This window comes from Bombus flavifrons, chromosome 1 (assembly GCF_040668555.2).
Source record: "Bombus flavifrons isolate JBK064 chromosome 1, iyBomFlav1_principal, whole genome shotgun sequence".
Classification (NCBI taxonomy): domain Eukaryota; kingdom Metazoa; phylum Arthropoda; class Insecta; order Hymenoptera; family Apidae; genus Bombus; species Bombus flavifrons.
Genome location: NC_138442.1, coordinates 9097627 through 9124532, shown reverse-complemented (window position 1 = coordinate 9124532; position 26906 = coordinate 9097627). Strand labels below are relative to the sequence as shown.

The 26906-nt window shown below is 37.4% G+C and overlaps 2 protein-coding genes and 2 long non-coding RNA genes across 4 annotated transcripts; 2 read left to right on the top strand and 2 right to left on the bottom strand.

The window, feature by feature from the left end:
• Positions 1–642: 642 nt before the first annotated feature.
• LOC138178309 (uncharacterized) lies at positions 643–3804 on the bottom strand. Its single transcript, XR_011172675.1, has 3 exons — positions 2563–3804; positions 1618–2413; positions 643–1470 (listed from the first exon to the last, which is right to left on the bottom strand). It is a non-coding gene; the product is annotated as an uncharacterized LOC138178309 (long non-coding RNA).
• A 2064-nt stretch (positions 3805–5868) lies between these two features.
• On the top strand, positions 5869–8113 carry LOC138190275 (uncharacterized). Its single transcript, XR_011176250.1, has 3 exons — positions 5869–6249; positions 6739–6871; positions 6939–8113. It is a non-coding gene; the product is annotated as an uncharacterized LOC138190275 (long non-coding RNA).
• A 184-nt stretch (positions 8114–8297) lies between these two features.
• LOC138181784 (uncharacterized) lies at positions 8298–8849 on the top strand (the record flags this gene model as incomplete). Its single annotated transcript, XM_081833741.1, is given in 3 exon segments — positions 8298–8425; positions 8500–8663; positions 8666–8849. Coding segments are annotated over 3 exon segments (336 nt in total), but the record flags the coding sequence as incomplete, so codon positions are not given.
• Positions 8850–17709: 8860 nt separating this feature from the next.
• On the bottom strand, positions 17710–21229 carry croc (forkhead box protein crocodile). The gene is made up of 2 exons (XM_069114795.1): positions 19135–21229; positions 17710–18270 (listed from the first exon to the last, which is right to left on the bottom strand). The coding sequence occupies exons 1-2, from the start codon at positions 20493–20495 to the stop codon at positions 18144–18146; spliced, it is 1488 nt and encodes a 495-aa protein (XP_068970896.1). The 5' UTR covers positions 20496–21229; the 3' UTR covers positions 17710–18143.
• Between the last annotated feature and the right edge of the window lie 5677 nt (positions 21230–26906).

Here is a 26906-nt window from a genome sequence, read left to right as displayed (position 1 = left end):
TGGAAACGGTATTAAATATATCGCTTTCTCGGTCAACATTAGGGGAGCAACCATGCGGCCGTGTATTCTTAACGCTGAATCGTGAGTTGCAACGAGTCGAGTCAAAGTGATTCAAGTGGCTCCGCGCGAAGGCAAATATTTAACAGGGAAAGATGAATTCCATTGGAATTCCACGGTGCCCGTAGACAGCACGGCACCATATCGCTACGGTTATCGATGGCGTCACTCGATAGAAAATTTGTCAAATGAACTTAATTTCTTAAAAATTTCTAATAAGAAATTGAAAAATTTAATCTCTAATCTAAACAAAGAAAAAAGATATTTTAGTATAGGAATTTGAGGACTAAAATGCTTACTGGATTTTACATCCCTTTTCTAAATTTTCTACTAAACAAAACCTTCTTGTTCTCTTTTCGATCCTATATGACTCAAAATGAATACATATTATATTTCAATAGATATTAAAATATAAATAGGGTTCAAGGTTCGGTTTTAGTATTCAGCATATTTAATCTTTTACTTTTTGTTTATTCCACACATTTCATGAACGAAATATTCCTTTCTGAAATTTGGAAAGAAGAAACGAAGAGAACAATAATGTTAAAATATCTCAGACTTTACAGATCCATGCAATTTCCTCGTCATGACATAAAACGTATAAAAGTTGACTGATGAATGAGCGCAACATCTCACTGCCAAAAAGCCAACGAGATTCGACGATTCACGAGCATCGTATCGAGCCGATTATTTATACTATAAGCAAAATACCGGGGCTCCCGGGCACACGGTCGTGTAGCGTCGGCCGCACTCGTAATTCGAACGGAGGATCATCCGGCGGTGCTGGCCTGTCAGAAAACGAAATACCATCCGGTCCACTTCGAGCCTCCACTCGAGGATGGGGTATTATGAATGAATCCCCGAGACGGGGGAAGAACGGGTGCAGAGAGAAGAGAGAGAGTGATTCGAGTCTCTCGAGCCTCTCCAGGCTCAATGGAACCGAGAGAAAAAATCCGTGTGGTCATTTTTCGATCGCACAATGAGGCTGACTGCTCGCATCACCTCTCTCGTTGCTACTTCGTCTCGCTACTCGCGTCTCCATGTTGCTGCGTCACAACAGTGACACATACAGGAGGGATTCCTGACTATACTTGGTGGAGACTAGCAACGAAGAAGGGGGAAGAGGGTGCGAGCGGGACGAAGAGGAGAAAGAGAAAGAAATTCGATGTGGCTTCACAATGAACCTCTTGGATGACTCGCACCAAGGAAGAGGTTCCATCCAGGTTATTTATGCGATCTCATTCTGAGACGAGGTGACACGACCATGTCCCGTAAACAATGCGATCTTACGAGAGAAGAATGTCGACTGATTCGATTAACGGCGATGATTGGTTGTATCTTGACTTTCGTCCGTTCCTCGGCATTCCTTGCGCGCCTCAACCGGATGAAAAGAACGACCGTTTCATGGTGTATCTGTAATATAGAGATTTTTAGTCCAAGTGATAAGTATACGCGCTTCTCGTTACTGGTAAATTATTCAGTCATTTTTATGTCTAAAGCGAAATCGTAAGTTTTCAGAAATAGCGGCGAGTCACGTAAAAGTCACACGATACCCGTTACCTCGATCACGAAGCTTCCCGATCGATCACATGGCTTTATGCGAAAGCGTGATCCAGACGGCATTTCGAGAATCCTTCGTCGATCCATCGGTCAAGTCGTTGACATCTTGACGATGCGCAAGGAACGTCTGGCGTCACGTAAAAAAGCCGTTCGTCTTCAGGAACGCATCCACCCACCGTCGACAGGTTTGACGCCTTCCGAGGGCCTGATGTGGGGTCTACGGTCTACCGAACCGCAGGCTATACATATACCGAGCGCTCTTCAACGACCAAGCTGTTTCAAATTTGCTTTTGAAATTTAACGGCTGTTAATTACGGCACCCTTAGTTAATTTTTGTAATAGGGTCCACTCATTTCTCATGATTAAGATTGATCAACGATGCAAGATGGAAGGTAATACCGTAATTGATGTTACTTGTTCGATATCACTTGGCTGATAATTTAAAAATTCTGTATTCAAATATGTTCAGGTAGTTTCTCCTTAGATATGCATAGAAGGATATTGTAAGTATTACATAATTTATGTTTTCACAAGTCTGTTTCTGTCGTTAGGACAAATTGTTAGGTATTAACAAGCAGCGGAAGCAATTCGTGGTTACGATCCGTCTACCGATTTTAGCAGAACAGGAAAATGTTGGGTAGGTGACCCTCGCAGGAAATAAATGATTGAGAAACCAAATGTCATTTGTGTAAACATGATCATTTGTCTCATGAACTGTAGTAGCTTGGTTCAGTCATTTGGTTAAAAACGGAAGTACCGTTTTAACATATTTATATTGTTCTTCATATTTAAATATCTAAAATTAAAAAATTAAAAATTTCAAAACTTCAAGGATACGAATTCAAATATTTCAAAATTCAAAGATTCAAGAATTTGAATATTCAAATGAAAAATTTTTAAATCTTTGGAATAGAAAAATCAGCATCATGTACAAATATTACATACGTTAACTGTTACTATATATTTCAATTTCATTTCAGCCTATCTGTAAGAATCATCTCATTGGATCCAATTTGCAGTATTTATTTACATACAAGTGCACACTTTCTTTCGATGCGTAGAAATTTAGATTTCTACGGTTGTCACTCCGATAAATGATTCTGACGGTTGCAGCCAATTTCCTCCTCTGAAAGGAGGCAAGCAGTGCCAACGCTGGGTGGGTTCCGCTATCAAACGGTTGAACGCCTTCGAAGACGAATGTCTCTTGTCTCTTCTCTGATTTTTTCCTTTCGTCGTCAGCCCTTTCTCCTTCTACTTCCTTTTCCTAACCGGCAACTTTCAAGCCCCATTACTGTCTCTTTGAAACACGCCACAGTAGCCCAATGAGCTTTTTTATTGTTTTATTAGCGGCTACGGTTCGAGGCTCGCGCAAAAGATTGCCGAACATTTTGACAAAAAGCCGTCTCGACTTTTCGTTTTGCGCCACTGCAACTGACTTCGTAAATATCTATCTTTAATATCCTCTTCAACTTTACAATCTTAATTTCGGCGTCTACGCATGTCTTTATGTATGTATACGTAAACGAAACCTCGAGTCATCTTTAAATATAATTAAATATCTATATTTTGTGATTAACATCCGATTGAGTGCACCATATGCTCCGTCTTACTAGCATATCAGTTAACATTGGGATTTCCCGGTATCCGTGCAAAGTTCAGACGAGACTCGACTGACGCCGTGTTTGTTGACGTATCGACTTTTCCAAAGAAGATCTTTGATTTTGATCGACACGGAGATTCACGTTGATCCGGGTTATTAGTGGAGTCTCTTGGTCCACGGCGAGTGCACGAAATGCTGGAATCAAGATTTAAACAAGCGTCACGGTTAGAAAAACTGGTGAATCCGACTCCGACGGTTCGTTCATCAGATCTGGCTTCTAGTTACGTGCAAAATTTATCTTTTTATAATTGCTTGTCGCTCGCTTCATGATCCCTAGAGCGATTATTATTTCAGACTAGCGTGCGCTATCTAATTTTCTTGATCTTCGGATGGCATATCTGTCATAATATGTTCTTAATATTCAACGAGCAGCCACGACAGGTTGCGTTGTGTCAACATAACTCATTGCCAGTATCAACAAGAAACGGTTACAGCTTACGTGCGTGTCCAAGAAGATTCTACATGATCTCACAACCATGATCTTCCACCTCATTGTTATAACAGAGAAAAATTTGATAGTACTTCAATTACTTCATTTTCATTTTATACTTCATAAGCATCTACTTGATTATTTCTATATCAAGGAATAAGTTTGCATGTTAATTTTCTGATAACGGAATTTTATTGATATACAAATGTATATTAGAAGAGAACACATACTTGGGCAGTAAGAAATCAAAAGGAAAGATGAAGCAACAGGGTGAGCAAAGAATTATTCAAAAAATAGAATGCTTTCTTGTATGGAGCAAAGATTCTTATTTTGCCTGCTTACAGCCTACGTTCGGTCTTCAAAGTGTACTCGTCAGACAAGAGGAAGTGCTTTTTGTCCTGCCTGCGCGTCCTACGCGTATATTTAACTTGGCATACCTACTTCAACACCTTCTGCCCGCAGAGAACGATCACTTCTTCTTTCTTCTATTGACCATTTCTTTAAAACGTTCGCTTTTTAGTTATAACTAAAAAACAAGAGGAAAGAAATAAATGACTAACCTTGAATGTTAACCAATAGCGCAACATCTTAGAAAAAATAACAAATTCAATATAAGTTTCAAATATACATTCATTTTTACTAAAATGATTCTAAGCATAATAATGCTGTTAAGAATGATTCTATAATATTAATCTAATAATAAGTTTTTATAGCAAGATTCTATTCTTTTCAATAATCATGAACTCAAGATTATGTGTATTTGTCGCACGCAGAAGCAGGTATAGTTACATTCGGTCACGCACTGAGAATATTTTGTCAATCGTCAGTCGTGCTCGTTAGCGGCATCCATCAGTGACGCGGACGCGTCTCGGCCGCGACGCCTTGACTTCTCGAAATAATCATGTAAACGCATAGAACTCACTTTTTCTTCTTCTTCTTCGCTCTGTCCCAGTCATGTTGGATAGATGAAACATAAATGCACCATGTCTGGAATTCGTACAGAACTAAATACTATTTTCACTATCCCAATGTAAAAGCTTTCTTCCATTTCCAACAACAAATTTCATATAAACAAATAAACGATCACCGTTTGTTTCTGAGGAGAGTTTGTCAAAATTGTTAACAACATGATTAGTTTCATAATCCAATCTTTTATTAGTTTGATTAATGCAATAATATTTGCACCTATAAATTAATACATTGACTATTATAATGATCAATGCTGGACGATATTCAACTTTTTATGATAAGATTAAATTGGCGGGAAAAATGAGCGGCGTATATATATGAATAAATAAGATCCAGAATGCGACGACGATACTCACGATGGTTGTTCGTTCGTGCAGGTGGTTTTGCACGAGGACACGAAGCGGTGCTTGCCTACTGTTTTCAGAATAAACTAGCGAGCTTATACTCATAACAAGAAAAATATTAAATCACCGTCATCGCCTGTACCACCCTATCGAGGCCCTTATCTGTGTAACACTTTTCGATAGTAGAACCGAGTGTCGAGTCAAGAAGCTTATTTGCGCTAACCTCGCCCCGATTATTTTTATTTTCACATCGAAACATTAATACATAATAAATTTACACAGGTTTTGATTGTTGCTGTTTCGTGTGAACGTTCACCGCTTCGTTGAAAAAATACTCACCCAGAATAATTCATGGCTCGTAAAGCATTTTGCTGTCACGTTTAACACGCAAAATTAAAATAAATCTTCAGCCCGTGAACAGGCCTCTATGCTCACCACTAATGAAATCGTATCTTCTTGTTTCTTCTTGTTAAAAGATATAAATACACCTATTTTCTTTCGTTGCGTATCGCCTTAATGGATAGGAAATTGAAATTGAAATAAATCTTCTACAAATAGGCGCCTATACTTATCACAAGTAGAATCGTATCTTCTTGTACCCTTTCCTGAAAGATATAAATGTGTCTAATCTCCTCTGTTGCGTATCGTCTTAATGGTTATAGAAACGTTTGCTATAAATTTATTCGCTTGTCATAGCATGAATTCTATATGTATACCATGTACGTATATACCAATTTCAGGTCCAAGGCTTTAAGCCATATCAACGACGCACTGATGCACCGGTTGAGCCATTATGAACGCTGGTAATGCTATTTTGAAGACAGGACGACCTGCGGCACAATCCGCGTTGTGCTCTCGTTCTACCGTGACACCACAGGAGGCACTCGTATACAATAGGTTTTGCGTAAGGGTACGCCAGGTCCATGACTAAGGAACGCTCGATTTACCGTGAAATCGGTGAATGTAACCGTATGTGCACTCGCTTCCCCTCTGTCAGCACGATGATCTTTTTCAGGGGATTGTGTTTGAACAAGGAAGTTGTTGGTATCAATCCATTTTCAATTAAAGTTAATTGTTTAGTAATCATGGATCATTGTTACTGCTAAGTGCTACATGAAATTGAGGAATGCATCTTTAACGATAAAAACACTAACACACATAGTGGTATATAGAAGAGTTACGCAGATTACACTGTCACTATTTCAGTAGTCACCACTTTTATATTACAGGTAATATTTAGCTAACACATATAATCTATATAAAATGTTTCCAATTTGTATAATTTTACCAATTTCATTAATGTTGGTGGAGGTTAGAAAGTTCTTTACGATCATTGACAACTGTAAAACACAAGTATAAGGCTATGCAATAGATATGTGTTCTGATTCTGACGAATGAAAACCTAATATTAATCAGCTTTAGTTATTACATAGGGTGATTCTCTTGCTGAGAGCCAAAAGGAGAAGCCGTCGATTACTAATTAAACAACGTTGCGACATCAAAAGCCGATACCGTCTGTATTTAGTATATGTGATTCGTTTGAAATCGTTATTTTCACACTCTTGTTTTCACTTCTCACATATGTACACATAGAGTGATGAAGGCAACAGCAACTTCTTTTGAGCCCACTAATGAGAAATCACTCTGTATTAAGTTTCGTATCATTCGGTTACTTTCATATGACTACAAAAATTTGATATAATTAAAACGAATTGTAGAAATCGATAAAAAACGTTTCATTGGAAAATCAGTATTCACTATAACCGTTAGCCTAATAATTCAACCCGACGTAAAAAAGCGTAAATCGATCGAACAAGGATGCGGCTACCTTCTCACGGGAGCAAGCACGGCGTAACTATCAGAACACAAACTCGAAACAATCAGTTCATTGTCTGGCTCTCATTGTATATCTTTCTAGGCTGGGAGGATCGCATCCACGGGCCTGAAGGTGCATCCACGTACAATACGCGCGCGCGATGTGCGCGTAACAAAGTAACAATACAATCGGTAGGCGACAGGAGGATATCACGCGCACCACTGGCCACCGGCAATGACTTAATGCTATTTGGAGACTACGGCCTTCCTCTTGCACGCCATTATGCACGCGTGGCGGGTGTACTCGTCCGTGAATGCTGTAACACGAAGCCTAAAGAGAGACGCCGCGCCGACACAACGGAAATGTTTACGGTTTCGTGGGTCGCTTTGGGTCGCTTGCCCGGCAAAATGTGAACCGATTTCTCTCAGATGAAGTTAAAGATGCCAACTCACATGGTGATTTTCCTTTGTGTGACGCGTTCAATAGAATACAATGTTCATTCGCTGCGGATAGTTTTAGATCTATTGTCAAATTATAATTTGTATAACCTCGTTCTTAATTAACTCAGATACGCTCAGATTAGGCTAAATTTTTAGTTATTATCAGCTGATTTGCCAAAAAATAAACATTTTTCTTAAAAAATGTTGAATAGTGTAATCGATGTTGAGAAATCTCAAAATAAAATTATGCAGTCTGCAATCATCCTTTGAAAATGTAATGACAGAGAATTTAAGTACAGGAAGACCATTTACTGATGAAGTTTTGGTGAAAATGCAATTCCAGGAATATGGAACCGGTTGAATGGTTTAATGGCATTCGGTGTCAGAATCTCGTGGGACGTACGTACGTGTAAACAGGCACGGTGTCGGGCAACGTGCCGTACGGGGGTTGAACACCCTAAAATTAGCCCCGGAGCGGGACGCGACGCGTATACTCGGACGCAGTACATATTGAATGTGGACCCACACGCATGGAGAGCGTGAAAAAATGCTTACATTATCATCCGTAATTTTGTAAACACACCGCGGGTTGTACGGGGACTAGACTATGGGATCCCGTTGGTGCACTCGTTGCGGGTGGCCCAAGAAACCTACCGTCTTCCGTAGTTTCCACTCTGAGAAGTGGGTCTCCCGTGGAAGACACATAAAAAATGCTATACATTACGATTAAGAAATCCATGTGTACTCATGTGTTAATAGAATAATTGGTGGTAATTTCTATTAATAATATTTATGTTAGGCTCCTCTTGCACAGTATTAATTCATTTATTTAAGGAAGCCCAGATATAGTAATCATACAAATATTTTTAATAATAAATTACAGCTGTTAAAATTTATATTATTTACTGAAATATTAAGCCAGAAATATACAGTTGTAGTAAGTAATTTGTAATCTTTAGAGGACAGAGGAAATACATACTCATGAGTCGAAAAATAAAATGAAAACGCTCTTTTCTACAAATGTGAAAATCATGATAGCAGAGGAATTATTTCGTCCCTATGGTGGTCGATGTTGTAAACAATGCAGAAAACAAATATAAAGTATTCGCGAGCACAGTATCATTCGATGAAGTTGTTTGACAAAGATAGGTAGGCGCATACGGTTAATTAATTGCCTATTTTAAATTCGAATTACCATGCTATAATAACGTGTGATGCGTTAGGGTAGCCTCCGGGGTTAATGTCATGGACGAAGAAGATAGATGCGCGGAAGGGATGGAAACCGGCAGAGACATCAGTACATCGACGTTCCTTGATACGTTGGTAGGTGTGCCAATTAAATTCGAAATTACTGGCGAGAACGAACAAACTGTTGCGACGTGTAAATGTGTCTACCAATGTGTTCCTGGGAACGTTTCGCACAACCGATTTAGCATTCAACGTCATAATGACGTTTGCATTTTCGACTGGCGCCATTGTTTACTTTATTTCGAATTAAACCGCGATTAAGTGTGATCTCATCTACAATCTACACGAATATCCATACAATGATCGTTACGTTTCACTGTCCGTTTAGAAATTTTTGACAGCAATTACATATTCTATTTACCGAATGAAACGATATCTAAATTGGAACATTTTCAAAATCAAGTTAATCAAAATCTGTAGCTCTAAGTAGTTGATTACTGTAGGATAATAAATAATGTAATAGACAAAAATTGAAATTTGAAATTAATTGAATTATGTGCTTGTAGTAAAATCAGTATCAAAGAGGAAATTATCAGATGCAGTGTTAAAGTCGAGTTCATTTACAAGCATTAAGTAATTTCTTGAAAAAAGTGAAGATGGATCTTGTTACTTATTACACGATAATAATTCTAAGAAAACTTTCAAGTTTTAAATGAAGAGATACGTTTCGTAATAACTATAGCAATATTCGGAAAGCGAGCTGGCCAAGTTCGATAAATATTTTTCTCGACAGAGATACTCATAACAAACCCGGGCGATGGTCGTGCACCGATAAACCGCTTTCGAGCGATTTTCACGATGGTGGTCGTGGCAGGGCGATGCTCCACATCCAGCGACTATCGATCTGTTCTTGCGGCTACCATTGGATAGCAACGGACCTCCGTTTCTACGCCGACACGAACCAATTTCCATTGGTCCCTTCTTTTATTTTTATTTTTCACTTTTTCTTTTTTACCAATTCTTTGTGTCCTTTTTTCCTTATCTGAGAATGGGGCAACCGAATGCGCGGAGAAAAGAAGAACTACAAGGGAGATAAAAATATAGACGTGGTACGGAATATTGTAACTTTCTCGAACATTTGTAATTGCCAATTTTAATTGGTCCCTGTTCGTTTCTCATCCCCACACCGTTCTTTTCCCCCATTTCTTTCCCCATCTTCCCCGTTATCTGCGAACAGCTTTTTTTCTTTTTACCCTTTGCTCGGACAGCGCCACTGTGTTGGATGTAAATGAAATTCTATTTATCCACCACCACGCTCGGCCAGACTCTTCCGTACCTTTTTTTCTGTTTCCACGTACACTTGCCTCTTGCTCCCGTGTGACCCTGTCCATTTGCTGGAATACGACCGAATGGAGATTTTGGTTCGTCTCTGTGAAAGTTTGTTCTAATGGACCAGGCGCCTCGCTCGATTATACTTCGCTGTTGCTCCAGCTCTAGGTGACTATTATTTTACTCAATTATTTTTCTAAAAAAAATATTATATAATCTCTAAATATGATTTTTCTCCTCTAATAGAACTTTGAGATAAAAATCATGTATGTATTGGAATAAGGAAATTTTTCGGATAACTTAAGCTGATTAGATTAAATATTCCATCACTGGATTATAGCATGTCGTCTTAAGAATATTGTAGAACTTCTTTTTTAATATATTTGAAGCCGTAGAACTCTGATTGGATTTATAGAATCATGAGATCGTGTGATACGTATTACATCATTTAACGATTATAGTATCCATATATCACAATATTATGAAATCTCATTCTCCATAACCTTAGGTCGTAGAATTCAAATAGAATCATTTCAGGATTGTAAGACTTACATATTAATTTCTAAAAACATTATCTTGTTTTAGAAACTCAACATCATTATCATTTGTAAGAAGCGAGACAAATAAATTTTACAAATAGAATAAAGAGAGGAAGAGGGAGAAGGAGCAGCGACTGCGACGATAGAAGTCGACTGTGTATCGAGGTTAGGTCACGGTACTCCAGCAGCGATTCCAGTTTCGCGTTTCGCCGCGGGTCTCTGGGAAATGCACACCTGTCGTCTTCCCCTGAACGAGCAGACGATGGCGATGCCCCCTTTCTCTTCTACGCTTCTCTCTTGACGATGCGTTCGTTCTTCTCTTTTCATCCTCGTCCTCACTGTGTTGGTTATATCTTGTTTCCTTTGTTTGGATTTTGCGTCAGAAATATTCTTTGAAAACTAACAATCTATAATCGGGAAACTCTTACGTGTTCCTTATCTGCTTTCTTTTTTTCAATGGAACCCTTATTTATGTGCTAGTAATTATATAATAATGATAGTAGTCTCATTAATTCTGAAAAATATACTGATATTATTATAGGTTTCTCGATTGTTTCAGGATAATCCACTATTTAGGAAATGATAATAGTAAAAGTCCTATTACATATTTTCATTTTCAATTTCTTTGTTTTTATGGCTATGTAATAATTAATTTAATAACGTCATATAATAAAGATCAATCATACCTTAATTCTAATCTATTGTATTTTATACTGATTTAAGATTATGAAGGTTAATAAACATTCTAATCTAAACATTAATCTCTCTTTTTATTGTAAACCATCGTTTATTGGAAATGAGACAAGAAATCATTAGCGGTTTCGTTGTAACCTATAACCTTCTTTGTTACAGTTTTTCTGCTCCAAAGCAAAATTCTGTAAGCTATCACTGACCGATTCTCGACGCAGCATGCATCTCATTGCTGGGTTGCTTAGAAAAAAACGGTTGTACGTAAGTCGGAAACGAAGAAGGTTTACGCTGTCGATTCTCTTTCTCTCTCCGTCCATTTCGTAGAGCGTACTGTTTGTTTAAGTAAGCCGACGGCCAAACTTTTTTTCTCTTTCGTTCTCTTGTTTGAAATTGATGATTGCATGGAACCGCTAATACCGCCGCAACGGTTACGCGGGAAGAAACAGAAAAAATGAAGTAACGATAGAGTAGGAGGAAAGGGCGGGAAAAAGCGAACAAGAGGACCGCGAGTCGACGTTGCAGCTTGAGAAATGATCGTCGTTCAACCATGGTTTTTCCGTCAACGCAATGTTTACGCCACACGTGGGAACGTAGTTCCAACCGTTTTTACCATAGAGATTTTACTCTTCAAAGCGAAACTTTTTCCGATCCACTTTGGTCATTTCTATGGCACGATTAGTAATTTGGTAATCGCAAGGCGTTACAAAAAATCCCGGAAGAAACATGTAGTATTCACAAAAACAAGCAAAAAAATCTCAATGAACATGAGGCTAAATACCATTAATTTCAGTATTATAAAACTTTTTAACAGTTTCGAAATTTAAAAATTTAACCGTCTCAGTATCTGGTAGGAATTTATAAAAAAATCTAAGTTTTTAAGCAATTTAAATAATAATTACCGCGTTTAAACTACGTACAGTCAGGAACAAAAATAAGTGGACAGCTAGTGAAAATACATATCAATAAAGTTTCGTTAAATATGGCTTGATTACACAAAAATGTCAATATTAATTCTAATTATTTATTAAACAATCTATATATTCTAAAGGTATATAATGAATAAAACTTATGTATATAACACTAGCATTAGTTGAATTAAAGTTCATCAATATGTACATATTTTCTTCCACTATGTGTCTACTTATTTTTTACCTCGACTATTCTTTTTATCGGTAACATGTCACGTGACCCGTCAATATAGATTAGGTAACGCCATGTTAATTATTCATCTAGAGGGCGTATGTTATTGTAAGTGAATAGAGCTATGTAAAGAATGATTTCTGTTCTGTGCCAGTGACAAAATGCATCTTGCGGTTGAAGACCAAGAAGAATTAGAAAGGATCAAGTTTCAAAGGAGATATGGGTTTTTCCGAGCGATTTCCGAGGCTGTTTCACAAAGAAAGGTACGATAACCATTTAGGTTAAGAATTAAATGAGGGGGTCGGGCATTCTCCACAACGTATTTGCACGCTGCAAGGTAGATAATTTTAAGTGTTTGCCGTGGAGATAAAGATCGAGAGGCGGATGACTTCTGCACCCTCGAATTCTGCCGCTCTAAAATTGCCCCAACCTGAGTCGGTCGCATGGAACCGCGTGTGTTTGCTCGGTTTAGAGACTAATGCCAGCCCACCATCCCGACAGTTTACATTCCGTGCAAATACCTCTTCTGATGTCCATCACTTTCGCCTGTCGATCGCTAATTCGATTCTGCCTTTGATAAAGTGCCTGTCACAAGCAATTAATAAACTTTACCATAATTTTCTGTTAATTCAACAGGCGTCACGTTACCATTCGCCATTTCGGTTCTTTAAGTGATTTTCAATAAAAAAAAACACGCATTGTTTTTGCATCCTTTTGAATTTGCCTTCAATTCTCTTATTTTTAGATTAGGTAGAAGTTTTTAATAAATCCCGCCATAATTTTCATTCGCTATGTTATAGTTTCCTGAACAATTTCCAATAAAAAATACGTATTATTTTTGCATTCTTTTAAATTCGTTTCCAATTTTCTTGTTTTTGAGATTTGACATAAAATATTGCGTTAACGCAACGTTGGTTCTTAATACATAAATAGTTAAAACTCTGACGGAACCAGCGTGCATTTTGGAATAGGGCGCACGGATATGTTCCAAGAGATTCTCGACACTGGGTTTTCCATAAACCAAAGACCCTTAGGCGAAAGGAACAGGATAGACTAACGCGTGCTCGGAGAGATTCTGCTAACTGGTCAATAGGTATATACTCTATCTTTCGACGAACTAACGGATTGCCGGCACGAAACGTCCTAAAGCCCAGCTTTATCCTGAGCACGTGTTTCGGCAGATGCAGTTCAATACCGCCTCGAGCGAAAACCACCGAACAACCAAACGAAACTTTACTCGTTAATAAATCGTAGAGCTACTGTGTTGGTTATGGAGCTCTTTTTTATATTAATAACGAATATTAATTGTTAACGAGACTTTCGAATGCAACCTCTAATAGTTAAACATAACCTCTTTATATCTTAATTTTACGGAATACTAAATTATAGGGCAACTATACTATGTAATACTTACTGAACTTTTTCTTATACTAATAACGCCTGTCTTTTGATTATAACCTCTAATAATTGGCTTTGTATAACATAACCTCATAATAATCTGTATAATTAACAATGTAAATCATCGGCCATATTAATATCAAATGAAATATCTTGTAATTTCTATTATATATTTGCAGATTTGTTGCAAACTTTAACAATAAATCTATGATAGTCGAGACTCATAACAGTGCTATCTAATCAAATTTGCTAAGTTACAAGACAAATTATGTACTTAGCTTGACTCAATTAACTTGATCGTACTTTTTATTATTAGCATTGCACTCTGCAAAAAGAATTCCATCGAAATTACGCAGGCATCGATGTCGTTCGATCATACAAATACATATCTCGATGAACAAAGTCGGCTGGACGTTGCAAGATATTCTTATCTTTCCATTATCGCCCACGTCGATACGGAGAAATAACGTTTCGTGAGTCGTGACTAGAAATAATCGAAATCGATCTCTGAGATGCAACAAAGTGCCAACCAAAATGCAGCGGTTGTATATACAATAGTCGAAGCATCTGTTTGAAAATTTTGCGAAGCTTCTAAACGAGTTCACCTTTGTATTATTTTCGCAATCCTAAACGATGCGTTACTTTTATATTTTTTCCGTCGTAAAATCGTTCGGTTTGTTAATCCGATTCAAACGATTGTTTGACCATTTCTCCTTTTTTTTTAATTTTACGTTTCATCGTGTTGAGTAAAACGAATATTTTTTTCGAGAGTATCGAAAATTTTCCCTCACAATAATGGAATTAATTTTGATCAATGCTATGGATAATTAAATGGACCTATTATTTTCGCAGGTGTTTATATCGATCGTGTTTCGTACTGTATACATTTACACTTTTGTGAATACCGATGTTCATCGTTGAAAAAAGAAGGAAAAAAAAACGAATTGTAACGAAATATTTTTTTTCCAAGCACTTCTCTCTCCGTAATACCAACAAACATCCGATACGTTGAACAATAGTTTTACAAGTGTTGTATCGGTCGGTATCGCCGAACCGTGAGACGTATGGTGGGGCAAGGAGAGTTGGATAAATCGAGAATTTCGTGCAAAGATACCTCAAAAAAATAACACAAGGTGTTTTCGTTACGTTTCATTACGTTTATTTCGTAAGGTTTTCGTATTCGCACGACTTATCCTACGTTAATAAGTTTGCGATTATTATTACTAATTCGTAATATTAATACGTTTTCTGTATATATAGATCTGTCTATTTATACATATATAGCTTTATCTATACAATCTATATATCTAATATATATATATATATATATATATACTCTTTTTAATAATATACACGCAGAGATCTATCTACGATACGATTTTTTCCGTTTCAATCGTTTAATTATTCACACGATCCGTTTTGCAATAAATATATATTATATCTTAATCCTCGTCAAACTACCAATTTCGTGCAACCAAATTACGCGCATTGGTTGCAAGGAATAACGTTACGCGAATAAATGCACAAAATGACGAGACACACAAACGCACTACCGAAAACGATCGTATTACTTTTTACGAATTTTTATCACCTTTGTCTCGTTCCATTTAATTAACTAGCAGAAAGAACTTTCATCGTTTTCATCGAATATATAATTGACTGGGGCTGATATTTTGAGGTTATAAATTAGAACATTAAGTCCGAGACAGATATACGAGAAATAACTATTGTTTATTTATTTGTTTACTGTACGTACATAAGAATAACATACGTACTTATAGGTTTCTTTCTGTTTCAATTTCTTTTATTTGCCTGTTATTGCATAATTGTATCTTATTAATAGAGTATTATTTGTACTTGCTAATACGTAAACACTATTTATAATTATAAATTGTCAGATTTCAGATTGAAACACCGATTGATGTTGTTTTTATGTAAATAGTTTAAATCTCAAACTGTAAGAATTATTTGTAAATCAGTATTTAAAATTGTGAAAAATAACAAATGATTTAGTTCTAAAACCTTATGCAATCTTTTTTATATCTCTCTATGTATAATTTAAGCGTCTTACCAAAGATTGTGTAATAAAATATTACTGTTATTTATTTAACATTACCATCCTGAACGAGGCTCGTGGCTTCTTATCTTCCCTTGCGTGTCTCAAATTACTATACAGAATTGATTGCAAAACATGTACATAAATGTTAAAAATTTTATAACCTCACTATATCGCTCCCATCAACTGTATCCATTATGGTCACAAGAACGTTTGATGCGAATTATCGATGTAACTTTCTTCATCCATCAATTCTTAACTCAATTGAGAAAACGACTTTGCTACAGTGACTATTCTGTATCAAGTATAATAATATTCCATTAATCCTCGATTGTAAATACCATTATGGTATATTCTTATTTCCAATATGGCGTCCAAGATTAAGAGCTATATAAAGAAGATCAATAAATATATAAATAATATTCCAACATATTGCGAATATTATTAATGAAATTGATTTTAAAAACTATCAAAAGTGATCACTAAAATAAAATTTATCAGTTTAAAAATTATATTGACATCGTACTGCTAAAACCATCTGGTATATTAAATTGCATTAATAATCATCCATTTCTTTATCAATTCTTCTATTTTATAGTCTAAAAATCTGTTTCTAAGTATCTTGAATATTGATCTCGTGTTTTTATCGGAAATGGATAATTCCGACAGGGACACGTGCACTGCCTGAAATATTTTTTTCTGTCTCATTAATTCGCTGCAGGTTTGTACAGTTGCAATGTGTGCAGGATCGTTCGTATCTTAGTGCAAACAAGATCATCGCGAGAAGAAGGAATTTTGAATCGGCCAAAATTACCGTAGATCAGTAAAGAGATCTGCCTTTGTTTGCTCAGGTGACGACGATCATCACTGATATTCACATCTGTTTTCACGCCACATCTCGCGTCATTCGCTCTTCCGATTCATTAATGAATGATCCAGCATGCAATAAAACTGATCACGTAAGTATTTAGAGATCGAAAGTATCATCCCGAAACCTCAATCTGTATAATACTGCCCTCCTTATATGTTTACGTAGTTAAAATGTCCTCTCTAATATTTTCTGATTTTTAAAAATTTGTTGGAATATTTAGTCTTCCGTGTCCATTGCTTTAATTCTTGCACTTTGAGTAAATTAAAGCTACAATTTCTGCATTTTAAGTAAAGTTATATAGATTGTTTAACAATTGTTAACAATTATTAAATATTTGTAATTGAATAAAGAAAAAGGGAGACTATAAAAAGTAAAACCTCAACTTTCCCAAATTTTTTGAAATGTTAGATAGGAGCAGAATTTGCTTTCGTTATTAAACTGCTCTACAACAAGTTCAAAGCATGAAATGAAAAATTCTGACATTTGATTTAAACGATAATTTATGTGAAAAGAGAAACTTTGGAGAAGAAAGCTAAAAAATGCATTAAAAAATAATATTATTTATTATCAGATTCTCAATCATCGAATTTTCTGCTTTTTACTCAATACAAACAAAGAAATGAAAAAAAAAAATTATTGCTGCCAGCCGCGGCCATTTTGAAGCTATATGTCAATCTGCTATCTCCTTAGATCAAGTAGTACATGTGTACTAAACTTTTTACGTCCCGAAGAAGGACACGTGTTCACTCTGATCGCGATAATGTCTTGAAAATGTCAAGTATGTATAACTTTAGTTGGCATACAACGATTCATTTCCTTCGTTCGTTATTTCTCGATCGATATACATACATAGAACCGGAATAAGATTCGATAGAGTATAAAATACCTCGAACTATATGTAGTTCCACTCCAACAACATATCTCTAATCGAAGTAGAAATTAGTGAATGCTGTTGCGTTGAACTATTCGCACAATTCACTGCAAGCATGTTCCTCGATAAGAATCGACAGACTCATAAGAAAAACAACCTTTACCAAGAGATACAAAATTTTATGATTTCATTAAATATAATTCTTCTACAATATAAATATAAATATATTTATAGTTGACTATGAATATATAGCACATTCCAGAATGTGATTTGATTTTGATTAATCTCAAATTGCTTTTTCTTAGATTACACAAATTACTGGAAAATGAAGTATTGTGGCAGTCCATTCAGTTGTTTAATACGAAGAATATTTCATTAAAGAAATAAATTAAACAGAAATAAAAGATGCTGGAGATAAATATGAACAAGGCTCGTTTTTGTCATGAGTCCTTCAATTCTCTTCTATTCGTTAAAATCCTTTTTTTCTGCACCTACAACGTGCTACGTTATACATTCATTGTACTATTATCAAGTACATGAACGATGAAATATCTACAGCTATTTTCGTATCGTTTAGTTCGTATAGTTTCGGCAAATTGAGATTCAAATTGATATTACTTTCACACCGTTTTATCATGGATTTCTAGACTTATCTAATTCCACTCTTTGGCGAGCTCTTCCGTGCACGGGATCCACTCTTGTTTCACATAAACCAAGCTCGGGTCGTAGTGCTCGGTGTGATGTTCTTCAAGGCCTCGGTGATGAGGCCTTGAATTTCGGTATTCTCAGTACTTATGCAACGTGATGGGTAGATTTCCGCTAGTGTTGACAGTATTGCAGTCTTGGTAGTATCTGTGGTACAAGGGTGGAGACGGAGCTGCGCTCGATGAGAGTGGAGTTGGCGGGCTGGATCTGAAAATTGTGGATACTTTACCACATTTTCCATAGTCGTTCTTGCAAAGGAAAACATCCATGGATAATAATTTGTAATATATATAACACTGTTATTACATTTCTTCAAGTAATTAAATTTTGTTACATTTAATATCTCACTATGTCATATTATGGTACAATTATGTTATATAATTTATGTTACATTATAGTTATATTATAAAATTGTATTTTCTCTCGCTCACATTAACATGAAGTTTCAGGAAATTAAATTTCTTACTTTTAATAATAAATATTTATTCTGCTCTCGCTAGAATACGTTATAAAATTTATATTATGCTATATATTCGCGCATCATAAAACCGCACTTTTGCTACATTTTAAGGCAATACAATTTAAAATTGTAAATAATTAATGTAATTAATTATTACTCTTAGCCATCACCAATCTCACCACACTATCTACATATATTGTAGTACAATTATATTTCAATATTATATTCATATTACTTATACTTATTTATATCATAAAATTTCATATCGCTTTAATTACAATACAATCTTTAATTTCAAGTACTTAAATCCTTTTACTCTTTTATACATTTACCTATTTACTTATAAAAGACATCTTCGGAAAGAAATCTTACAAAAAAAATCTTTTTTAGGTTAAGAAAAAATGGTAATGAAATAAACAGCGAAACAATTAATAATGTTGATCTAGATACATATATCCAAAAATTGTACTTTCGCTACAGTACAATTGTAAGTTCTAAATAATTAAACTGTTTTACTTTTCATATACTACAATTCATTAGACATCTTCCCCAGACAAAGGATAAACGACGGTAGTACAGCGAAAGGATCCACCAGTGATTTCTGTTTTTACCTGTAAAGCTGACAGCTCGGCGATTGGGTATCCTGATAAATGGCGGCGGCGTCGGGACTGGCCGCCTCCTGGTACCATTGCGAGTGTCCCACGCTGTTATTATGGTTTCTCGAATTGTATTCCGCATGATCCATTATGTAACCAGCCGTGGGCGTGCAATAAGGCGCGTACATGGTTCCAGGCGGCGAGCCGTTGCTCCTAGACACGGTGCTGCTGTGACCGTATCCAGTAGTCGCCATCATTGCCGCGACGGCGGCCGTCGTCGTGGTTGTAGTCGCGCAAACGGAGGGCAGGTGGTCCCTGGAGACCACCCCCGAACCCATCGACTCCCTGCTCGTCATAATCGAGTGTGAGTGAGGGTGAGTATGTTGAAGACCGTGAGGATGATGCGTATGATGTGGATTATCCCTTGTCATTAGAGCTGCGCTGTTCTCTCTCGTCGTCATCAATGCATCCACGCTAAAACTAGTAGGATCTAATCCCATAGACACATCTTGAATGCTGTCTTGATGAACCTGATGAGCTTGATGCACTTGATGACCCAGAGCAGTTTGGATGACGCTTTGGCCAGCTATTGCGACGGCTGACGTCGTCGTTACCGCTGTCTTTGTGTCTTGAATAGGACTGTGAAGACCGTATTTCGCTTGTACAGCCATACAATGACTACCAGCGTCGTTTACCGGCTCCCTTTTCGGTTTACACAAAGTCGTGTCCAGGGTGCCCAATTTCTTCGTAGATGCATCCGACGGTGGCGATATTACAATGTTACTAGGTTTCGTCTCGTCCTGATTACGTTGCTTTTCGGGAACCAAGCCTTGTCTCTTTAATGCTTCTTCTTTCTCTTTCAGGGCATCTTTCTTTTTAAAGCGCCGCCGACGCCTTAGATAAGAACCGTTATCGAACATATTGTAGCTATCCGGGTCCAGCGACCAGTAGCTTCCTTTTCCGGGCTTCTTGTCATCCCTCGGTACCTTCACAAAGCACTCGTTTAGGCTGAGATTATGCCTGATCGAATTCTGCCAGCCTTGCTTGTTCTCACGGTAATAAGGAAAACGCTCCATGATAAATTGATAAATCCCGTTTAGCGTGATCTTCTTGTCGGGAGCGTTTTGGATCGCCATTGCGATCAAAGCTATATAAGAATACGGGGGTTTTACCATATCCTTACCGGGATGGTGAATGTGTTGCTGGGTTATGCCTGAGACTGGGTAACCTGCCGCCGTCGCGTAACCGCCGTACCGGTATTGTTCGTAGTATCCTGGTGCGGCGCCCACTCCTGGATACGACGGAGTGCCCATCCCAACAGGAACCGCCGTTGCGTGCCTGTAATATGCATTCTGCTCGCTGAACAGAGTATGCATCTTTACAAGTGCACCTGATCTTGGCTTTACTTTAAACACGAGGGGGTGATTTTAAAAAAGATTCAGTAGCGCCTGCTCTGTGATACGTAAATCTATATAATATATCTAGATCACTGGCTATATATATTTGCAGAATAGTTTTAACGTAACGACATTTTTATTTAATACGTTAAATGTCCTATATATCCTCCAAAGACGGCAGTGAACTTTGATTTTTACATTCACTCACTGATTTCGATCAGTCACATTTAGTTATTTACACTTAGTCACTAAACAATTGGATGGTGGAATCGATATATGATGATATAGGGAATTTCACTAGATATTTCTGGGCAAGTCGATACAGTCACTCACTGAAACTTTCGAATCGGCATGGTAGCCACTCGGTTCGATAGATCGTCGGCGAATTATCAATTCCGTCGGCGGTAGACGGAGACGGCGGCGTTCGTTTACTCGTTAGACCGTTTAAATGGTGTTTTGTTGACGCTTCGGAATATCTCTGTAGTCTGTTGGGAAGTTGGTCTCCGTCGATCGAGGAAGAGACAGGCGGCGCGGCGTGGTGCAAGACAAGGGTGCATCCAGTGGTCGATGCAAGGCTAACCCGTAAACCCGCGTGCACGCGTATTATGATACACAACAGGCCGGAGTTTACTCAACCCCGAGTAAAAACACACTGGGGCCTCGGCCTCGCGAGCGAACGAAGTGTTCGGTGTCGGGCAGCACGGCTGCGCGACCCGTACGTGCCGCTTCTCTTCGAAAAATCACGAGAAACCCCGTGACGGCCTGCCGCCTGTTATTCAACGGGCCACGTGATTGGCCGGCCGCCAATCATGTGACTCCACCTACGTGAGTCGACGAATCAGAGGGCTAGTATTAAAGGGAAATTCGTGGACGCCTCTACGGTTAGGTTGCCAAGGATCGTGCCACACTCCTAACTCAGTCACGCCCTCGTGACTCGCGCAGGGCCGACGCAACAAAAGCGAGACAATGAGCATCGCCCTGCGTGTGGTGTGAGAGCACACGCGAAATTTTTCCGCGCGCGACTACGCGGCCGTCGGATACTTTTACATCGTATACCCATCAATCGACGGATTTTACAAGATCGAAGGCTGGGCGTTGGATTATTGAGTTTCTTTGTCCAGAGAGTTTTTGAGAGTTTTGATTACGTTGTTTGGTTCGACAGATAACGACGGATTTGGTCGCGGGATGACGGAGAATTTAGAAGTGACGACCACGTGGTGATTTCGTTCTGATCGATTCGCGTTCCTCTTACTTATAACAGTGTTCATTTTCTGGGGGATTGAGTGACATATCTTTTAACTAATCGGAGTTTTGCAACTATATACATATATATGTAGTGGTTTAAGGTATATTAACGGATACTGTTTAATTGACTAAAATATAGTGAAGTAGGATAGTTGTCAAGGATTATTTGTACAGGAAAGAGAATTGAATTATTTTGTGTGATATTAGAGAATTTTTGAAATTCTCGTCCTTAACTGTAGAAATCTTCAGTTTACTGTTTTAGGGTCTTCGTAAAATTACCAGCAACGAATATATTAATTTATCACTGTAATTATTATTGTGAACTGTCTTTCAAATCGAATTATTCGATGACAATACATGTCCATATTTTTCAATTAATTTTCACATAACTATCGTGGTCAATATATTTATTCAACTGTAAAAATTCAATATTTTTTTATCAAATTTCTATCTGGTATCTATAAGTAATTAATAATACGTGTTTTTGCGTGAAACTTCAAACTGATAATTCTAATTCTATTGATTTTATCTTCGTAGTACTGTCGAAAATAAGAGTTGCTTGTATTTTATAGAGGTTCGTTTTGAAAGACGCGACGAATGGAAGTACGACGCGGTTCTTGCGCGAGAAATACAGATAGGTGTGTAATCCGTGGACGAAGAAACTCTAGAAACCCCCGGGGAAAAGGCTCTCGAGTGGTAGAGTTATATAGATAAGGGAGAGACATCACGTTCTTATAGACGAGGGATTCAATTTGGCGTCTGTTTTTCCAAGGGTTCGACTCCAGTCTTGCGAAAACACTCGAGAGGACACCTCGGCTTCCATCTTAGCGTTTCCACTGGGCTCCTCATGAATCCCTCCCCCCGAACTTCTATCCAGGTTCTCAAAATATCTTCGATCGTCGCGATGTTCCACTTTTTCGTTTCCAGTTCCGCGACTCGCGTTCCACAAATCACGTGCATCATCCGCGACAATTCTTCAAACTAATCAATAGATCGAATAACAAGCGACGAATCACGCCGGAGTTTTCCACTTTGAAAATCATTTATTTTAAAAATAATTCTAATTAAAAATAACCGTAGAGATTCTTTAGGGAACGTTTTGCAACCATTTCGAAGATCTCAACCTATCGATTAGAAATGCAGAATTCAAAGTATCTGTCGCTATTATTGTCAAAGAAAATGTGATTTTTATTTGATGTTTAAAAAAGTTATTATCTTTGTCTGTTTGAAAAATCTCATTTGAATAAACCTTTTGTTGACAAAATCTCGTTTACTTTTGTTTTCGATAAATGTACTTGCGTGTTCATATTCTTCTGGTTTCATGGAACAAGGTGAAACATTTCGGCGTTCAAAGAGATTTTTTATTTTCGCATTTGTTTTCTGTCTGACTACAATTCCATGTTTAATGTAGTTCGAAACGAGCGTTTTAAAATGTTTTTTCTCTTTCGTTGCAAATCGCGAAAAACAAATGATCTTGAGAACCTTCGGCACGTCTGCAGACAATTGCAAAGTTTGCAAATTGCGGAAGTCTTCGAGAAAACGAGAAGGAAGGTTATCTTAAGAAAACATTTCATACAATAATTCATCGTACTGCCGATAAAAATTGTTTGACGTCGGTTCCTGTAATTTCGCGGATGACGAACACGAACGTGTGTCGCGATAAGAGACAACAATGTGACTAATTTTAAATACGTTGTCCTTCGTCAAAATGATATTCGAAATTTGTGCGATTCCAACTCCTTAAGAAGAGAAATGCTGATAAATGTTAATTTCTCTGTTCTTCTTTAAATTTGTTAGAGCAGCTTGAATAACGGGTAGGACAATTTTGAATAAGTTCACATATTCGCACTTATGGTTTCGCGTGTTCTGGATTCCACGGACTCTTTACGACTGACTACGACTAGTTTGAAACAGTATAATTACCCGATTAGATGGCGTTGTTTGACTCACTATCGTCTCTGTCTCGTTGACAAAATTTAATAATTATCTCTTAGAACGCATTATAATCATTTCTTAGGAATGTATCAGGTATTACATGATCTTATTTTATTTTCTCCTAATTCGTTAAACCTATGGAGAATTTATCTCAAGCTCACTCTATTGTCTTTATCTTTGATCTCTTTCATTTTCCGCGCATATAAGCGTGAGTTCAGTTCGAAACGGGAAAAATCGATGACACAACCTGCGACGTTTAATTTTCATTTAAATGAGACAACGTTCATTGTAGGTGTTTCGATTCGGGTCCCTTTCGACCCCTTCCCTCCTACAGTCCCTAAGGCTACCCACACAGGCAACGCTTCCGAACTTTCGGCCAAAGTTTAATTGTCTTTTGCTTGCGTTCTATCTAAATTCGTCGTTCGCCACAGCTGTAGTTCCTCCAACGGTTAATCCATTTGATAAGACTCTGCAGTTAAAAAAAAAAGGAGACTGAAAGATGCTACACGTGTTATAGCGCTATAGGCTATCACTTTACATTTTAACTCAAATTATTCCTAAATAATTAACTTTTCCAAACACGCATCGTTATAATAAATCCTTTTGAATTTGTGTACCATAACAATAATTGATTGTTATGCGTAAGAGTTACACATATGAAAATTACAAGCTGCAATATAAATAATAAAAAGGTCAGTATTTCTTGAAGAAAACCATCGAATCTAAACAAGGTGCATAGAAAAAAATTGTCCAGTAGACCACAGTGAAGTTTTAATTTCAGTAGATCTCATTCGTATTGTCAAGCGTAATCAGCAAAAAGACGGCTTGAAGCTGGGATGAACGATAAAAAAGACAATAATTTCCATGCTCCTTTTCGCGTTGACTGGTCGACAAGCACCTCTCGCGAGGTGTTTAAGAAATTTCGAGGTCTTTCCAAATAAACGACCGCCATGACCTATCCCATAAGATCGGCGTGGATATGGCCGGGGCTCTTTTTTGCCCGGCAGAAACAATAAACCGGGAATTTCGTGGCCTCGCCGGCAGCATTGCGTCACGAGCCTCGTCAAGAAAAGTACATTTTCTTTATGACGCATGCTGTTGGCGGATCACAAAAAAAAAAGAGAAAAAAACGTTGTTACGCGGATGTTTCGTGTTCTTTTTTCGAATGTCCCATGACGTTCCTTAGGCACCGTTTTCAATGCCGGGAATTGAAATCTCCGAGTGCAGGGAATGTTTTACGTTGGGCATGATAAAGGCAGATAGCCTTTAAAAACGACATCTCTTGGAAATAAATTCGTAATCCAGGAGGAAAAATAAACTCGAACGCAAACTCGAAATCTCCGAAATCTCTGGAACAGTGACTGTTTTCCGTTGAACGGAATAAGGTCAGCTAGCCTCCCGAAACGCCATCTCTTGGAGCTAAAATTGTAATTCAAGAGAAAAAACAAACTCGCAACTCGAAATCCCGAAATTCGAACTGATAGATCGTTGGATTGGTTTTTATCATTTTGATTTAATATTTCAGCCTTCGCGCCTATTAGATTGTGCAAATTCATATTTTTCATGTATGCAGCTAAAAAATGGATCCCAAGTAGACGACCGTCCTTTATAATCCAAGAATGTACACTTCTGTGTAATCCTTTTTTGTTAATAATTAGACTATGGAAATTGATACTTTTACGAACACCTATATAATTTAAAAAAATTATAATTAGGCAGACAATCACGTAATACGACAGATATGTACAAGAAAGAATTTTAACTATTCCTGTAGGATTCCAATGTTTGTTCTTTAAAACTCGGGACACTCTTTGTGCGAACAATACCATTTAGATTAACGATATTTACATTCACGATAACCTTCATTTTCTTACATTCTTGATACTGTCGCGATCTATGGTGTCGTCAAATTCCAAACATGTTGAATTAAATGATGAAACAGCTGAACAGAACTTCACATTGACTCAGTCAGAACACGACGATCGTTATCGGATTCGTCTGTTCTCCTTATCGATTTATTCTGGCAAATATTTTGTTCTGATCTACGGTATCTAATTTTGCTCAATTTGAAATTCCTTTCTCTTGCCACTTTAAGACGCTACGCTATCCCATGAAATTGCTAATAAAATGCGGTAGGTAGGTACCGCGTTATATTACCACCTAATGACAAAATCCGCAGTCACTTAGTTGCCAACCCAATATAACGATAAAAATGATATTCTCACGCGTTAATGTCGATCGTTGCATATTCGTTACTAGGCTACGATGTTCACGCAAATTCAAAGTTTTATACGTACGAGCAAAGAAATAAAACTTGAACAATACTTTGCATATTTCATATCTTTCATCGTGTGTATTCTGTGCGCTTCCGCAGTTTTCCATAAATTTTCTAGGAATGCGTAAAAATCCGCAGTCTGTGCATTACTAGGCACGAGTATAGGATAATATAAAACAAGTAATAAGTATAGAATAGTATATCGTTTTAGAATAATATATCGTGTAAATTTGCAAAAGTTATTGACTGGAGGAAACGGTATAAGGTCAGATGATCACGAGGCATTTACTTAACAAAGTTACCAACTGATCGATTAGAATTCTCATCGAGTTAATTAACAGTCTATTAGACGGCTTTTCGTTCCGTCAGTCAAAGTGTCTGTCGAATCGGACGAACGTGTGACGTTCGAGGTCGCCATCGAAGACGACATTCGTTCGAACGATTTTCACTTCGGTTTTTCTTTGAAGTTTTTTGCGCTCGAAGGCTGGCTGTTAGCCCGCGAGTATTGGTTTACACGAGTTCCTGAGTTCGGTGGTCCCGAGAATTAAATTTCATCGTTGTATAAACAACTGGGAGCAGACGAGAGGCATACGGAATACGTGGAGACTTCCTACGAGTTAATCCGATCGGATCATATGCGCCTCGATGTCGACTCGTTCCCTTCACGCGAGCTTTTTCGCGCGATAAAAATAGGTGGGAGTCTTTGAGTTCCTCCTTCGGATTCGATTTGGATTCGTTTTAACATGTTCGTAGCATACAATGTTTATTAACATACAATTGTGTATTAACAAATAATTTTCATAAAATACCTTTCTCTCTATCCTGACACTTCACGTGTGAGTTTAATATGAATTATTATTTTAATTCATATTAATGTAATTGTAGCAAATTGAAATATGCTACACCGTAACATTCAATTTTTGCAAAATGTCATG

Bases quoted from the DNA above. Each gene is read 5' to 3' on its own strand.
- croc (XM_069114795.1), bottom strand. From the start codon at position 20,495: ATGCATACTCTGTTCAGCGAGCAGAATGCATATTACAGGCACGCAACG. The intron at 18,271-19,134 runs GTAAAAACAGAA...CACAATTTTCAG, and splicing joins CCGAGCTGTCAGCTTTACAG to ATCCAGCCCGCCAACTCCAC.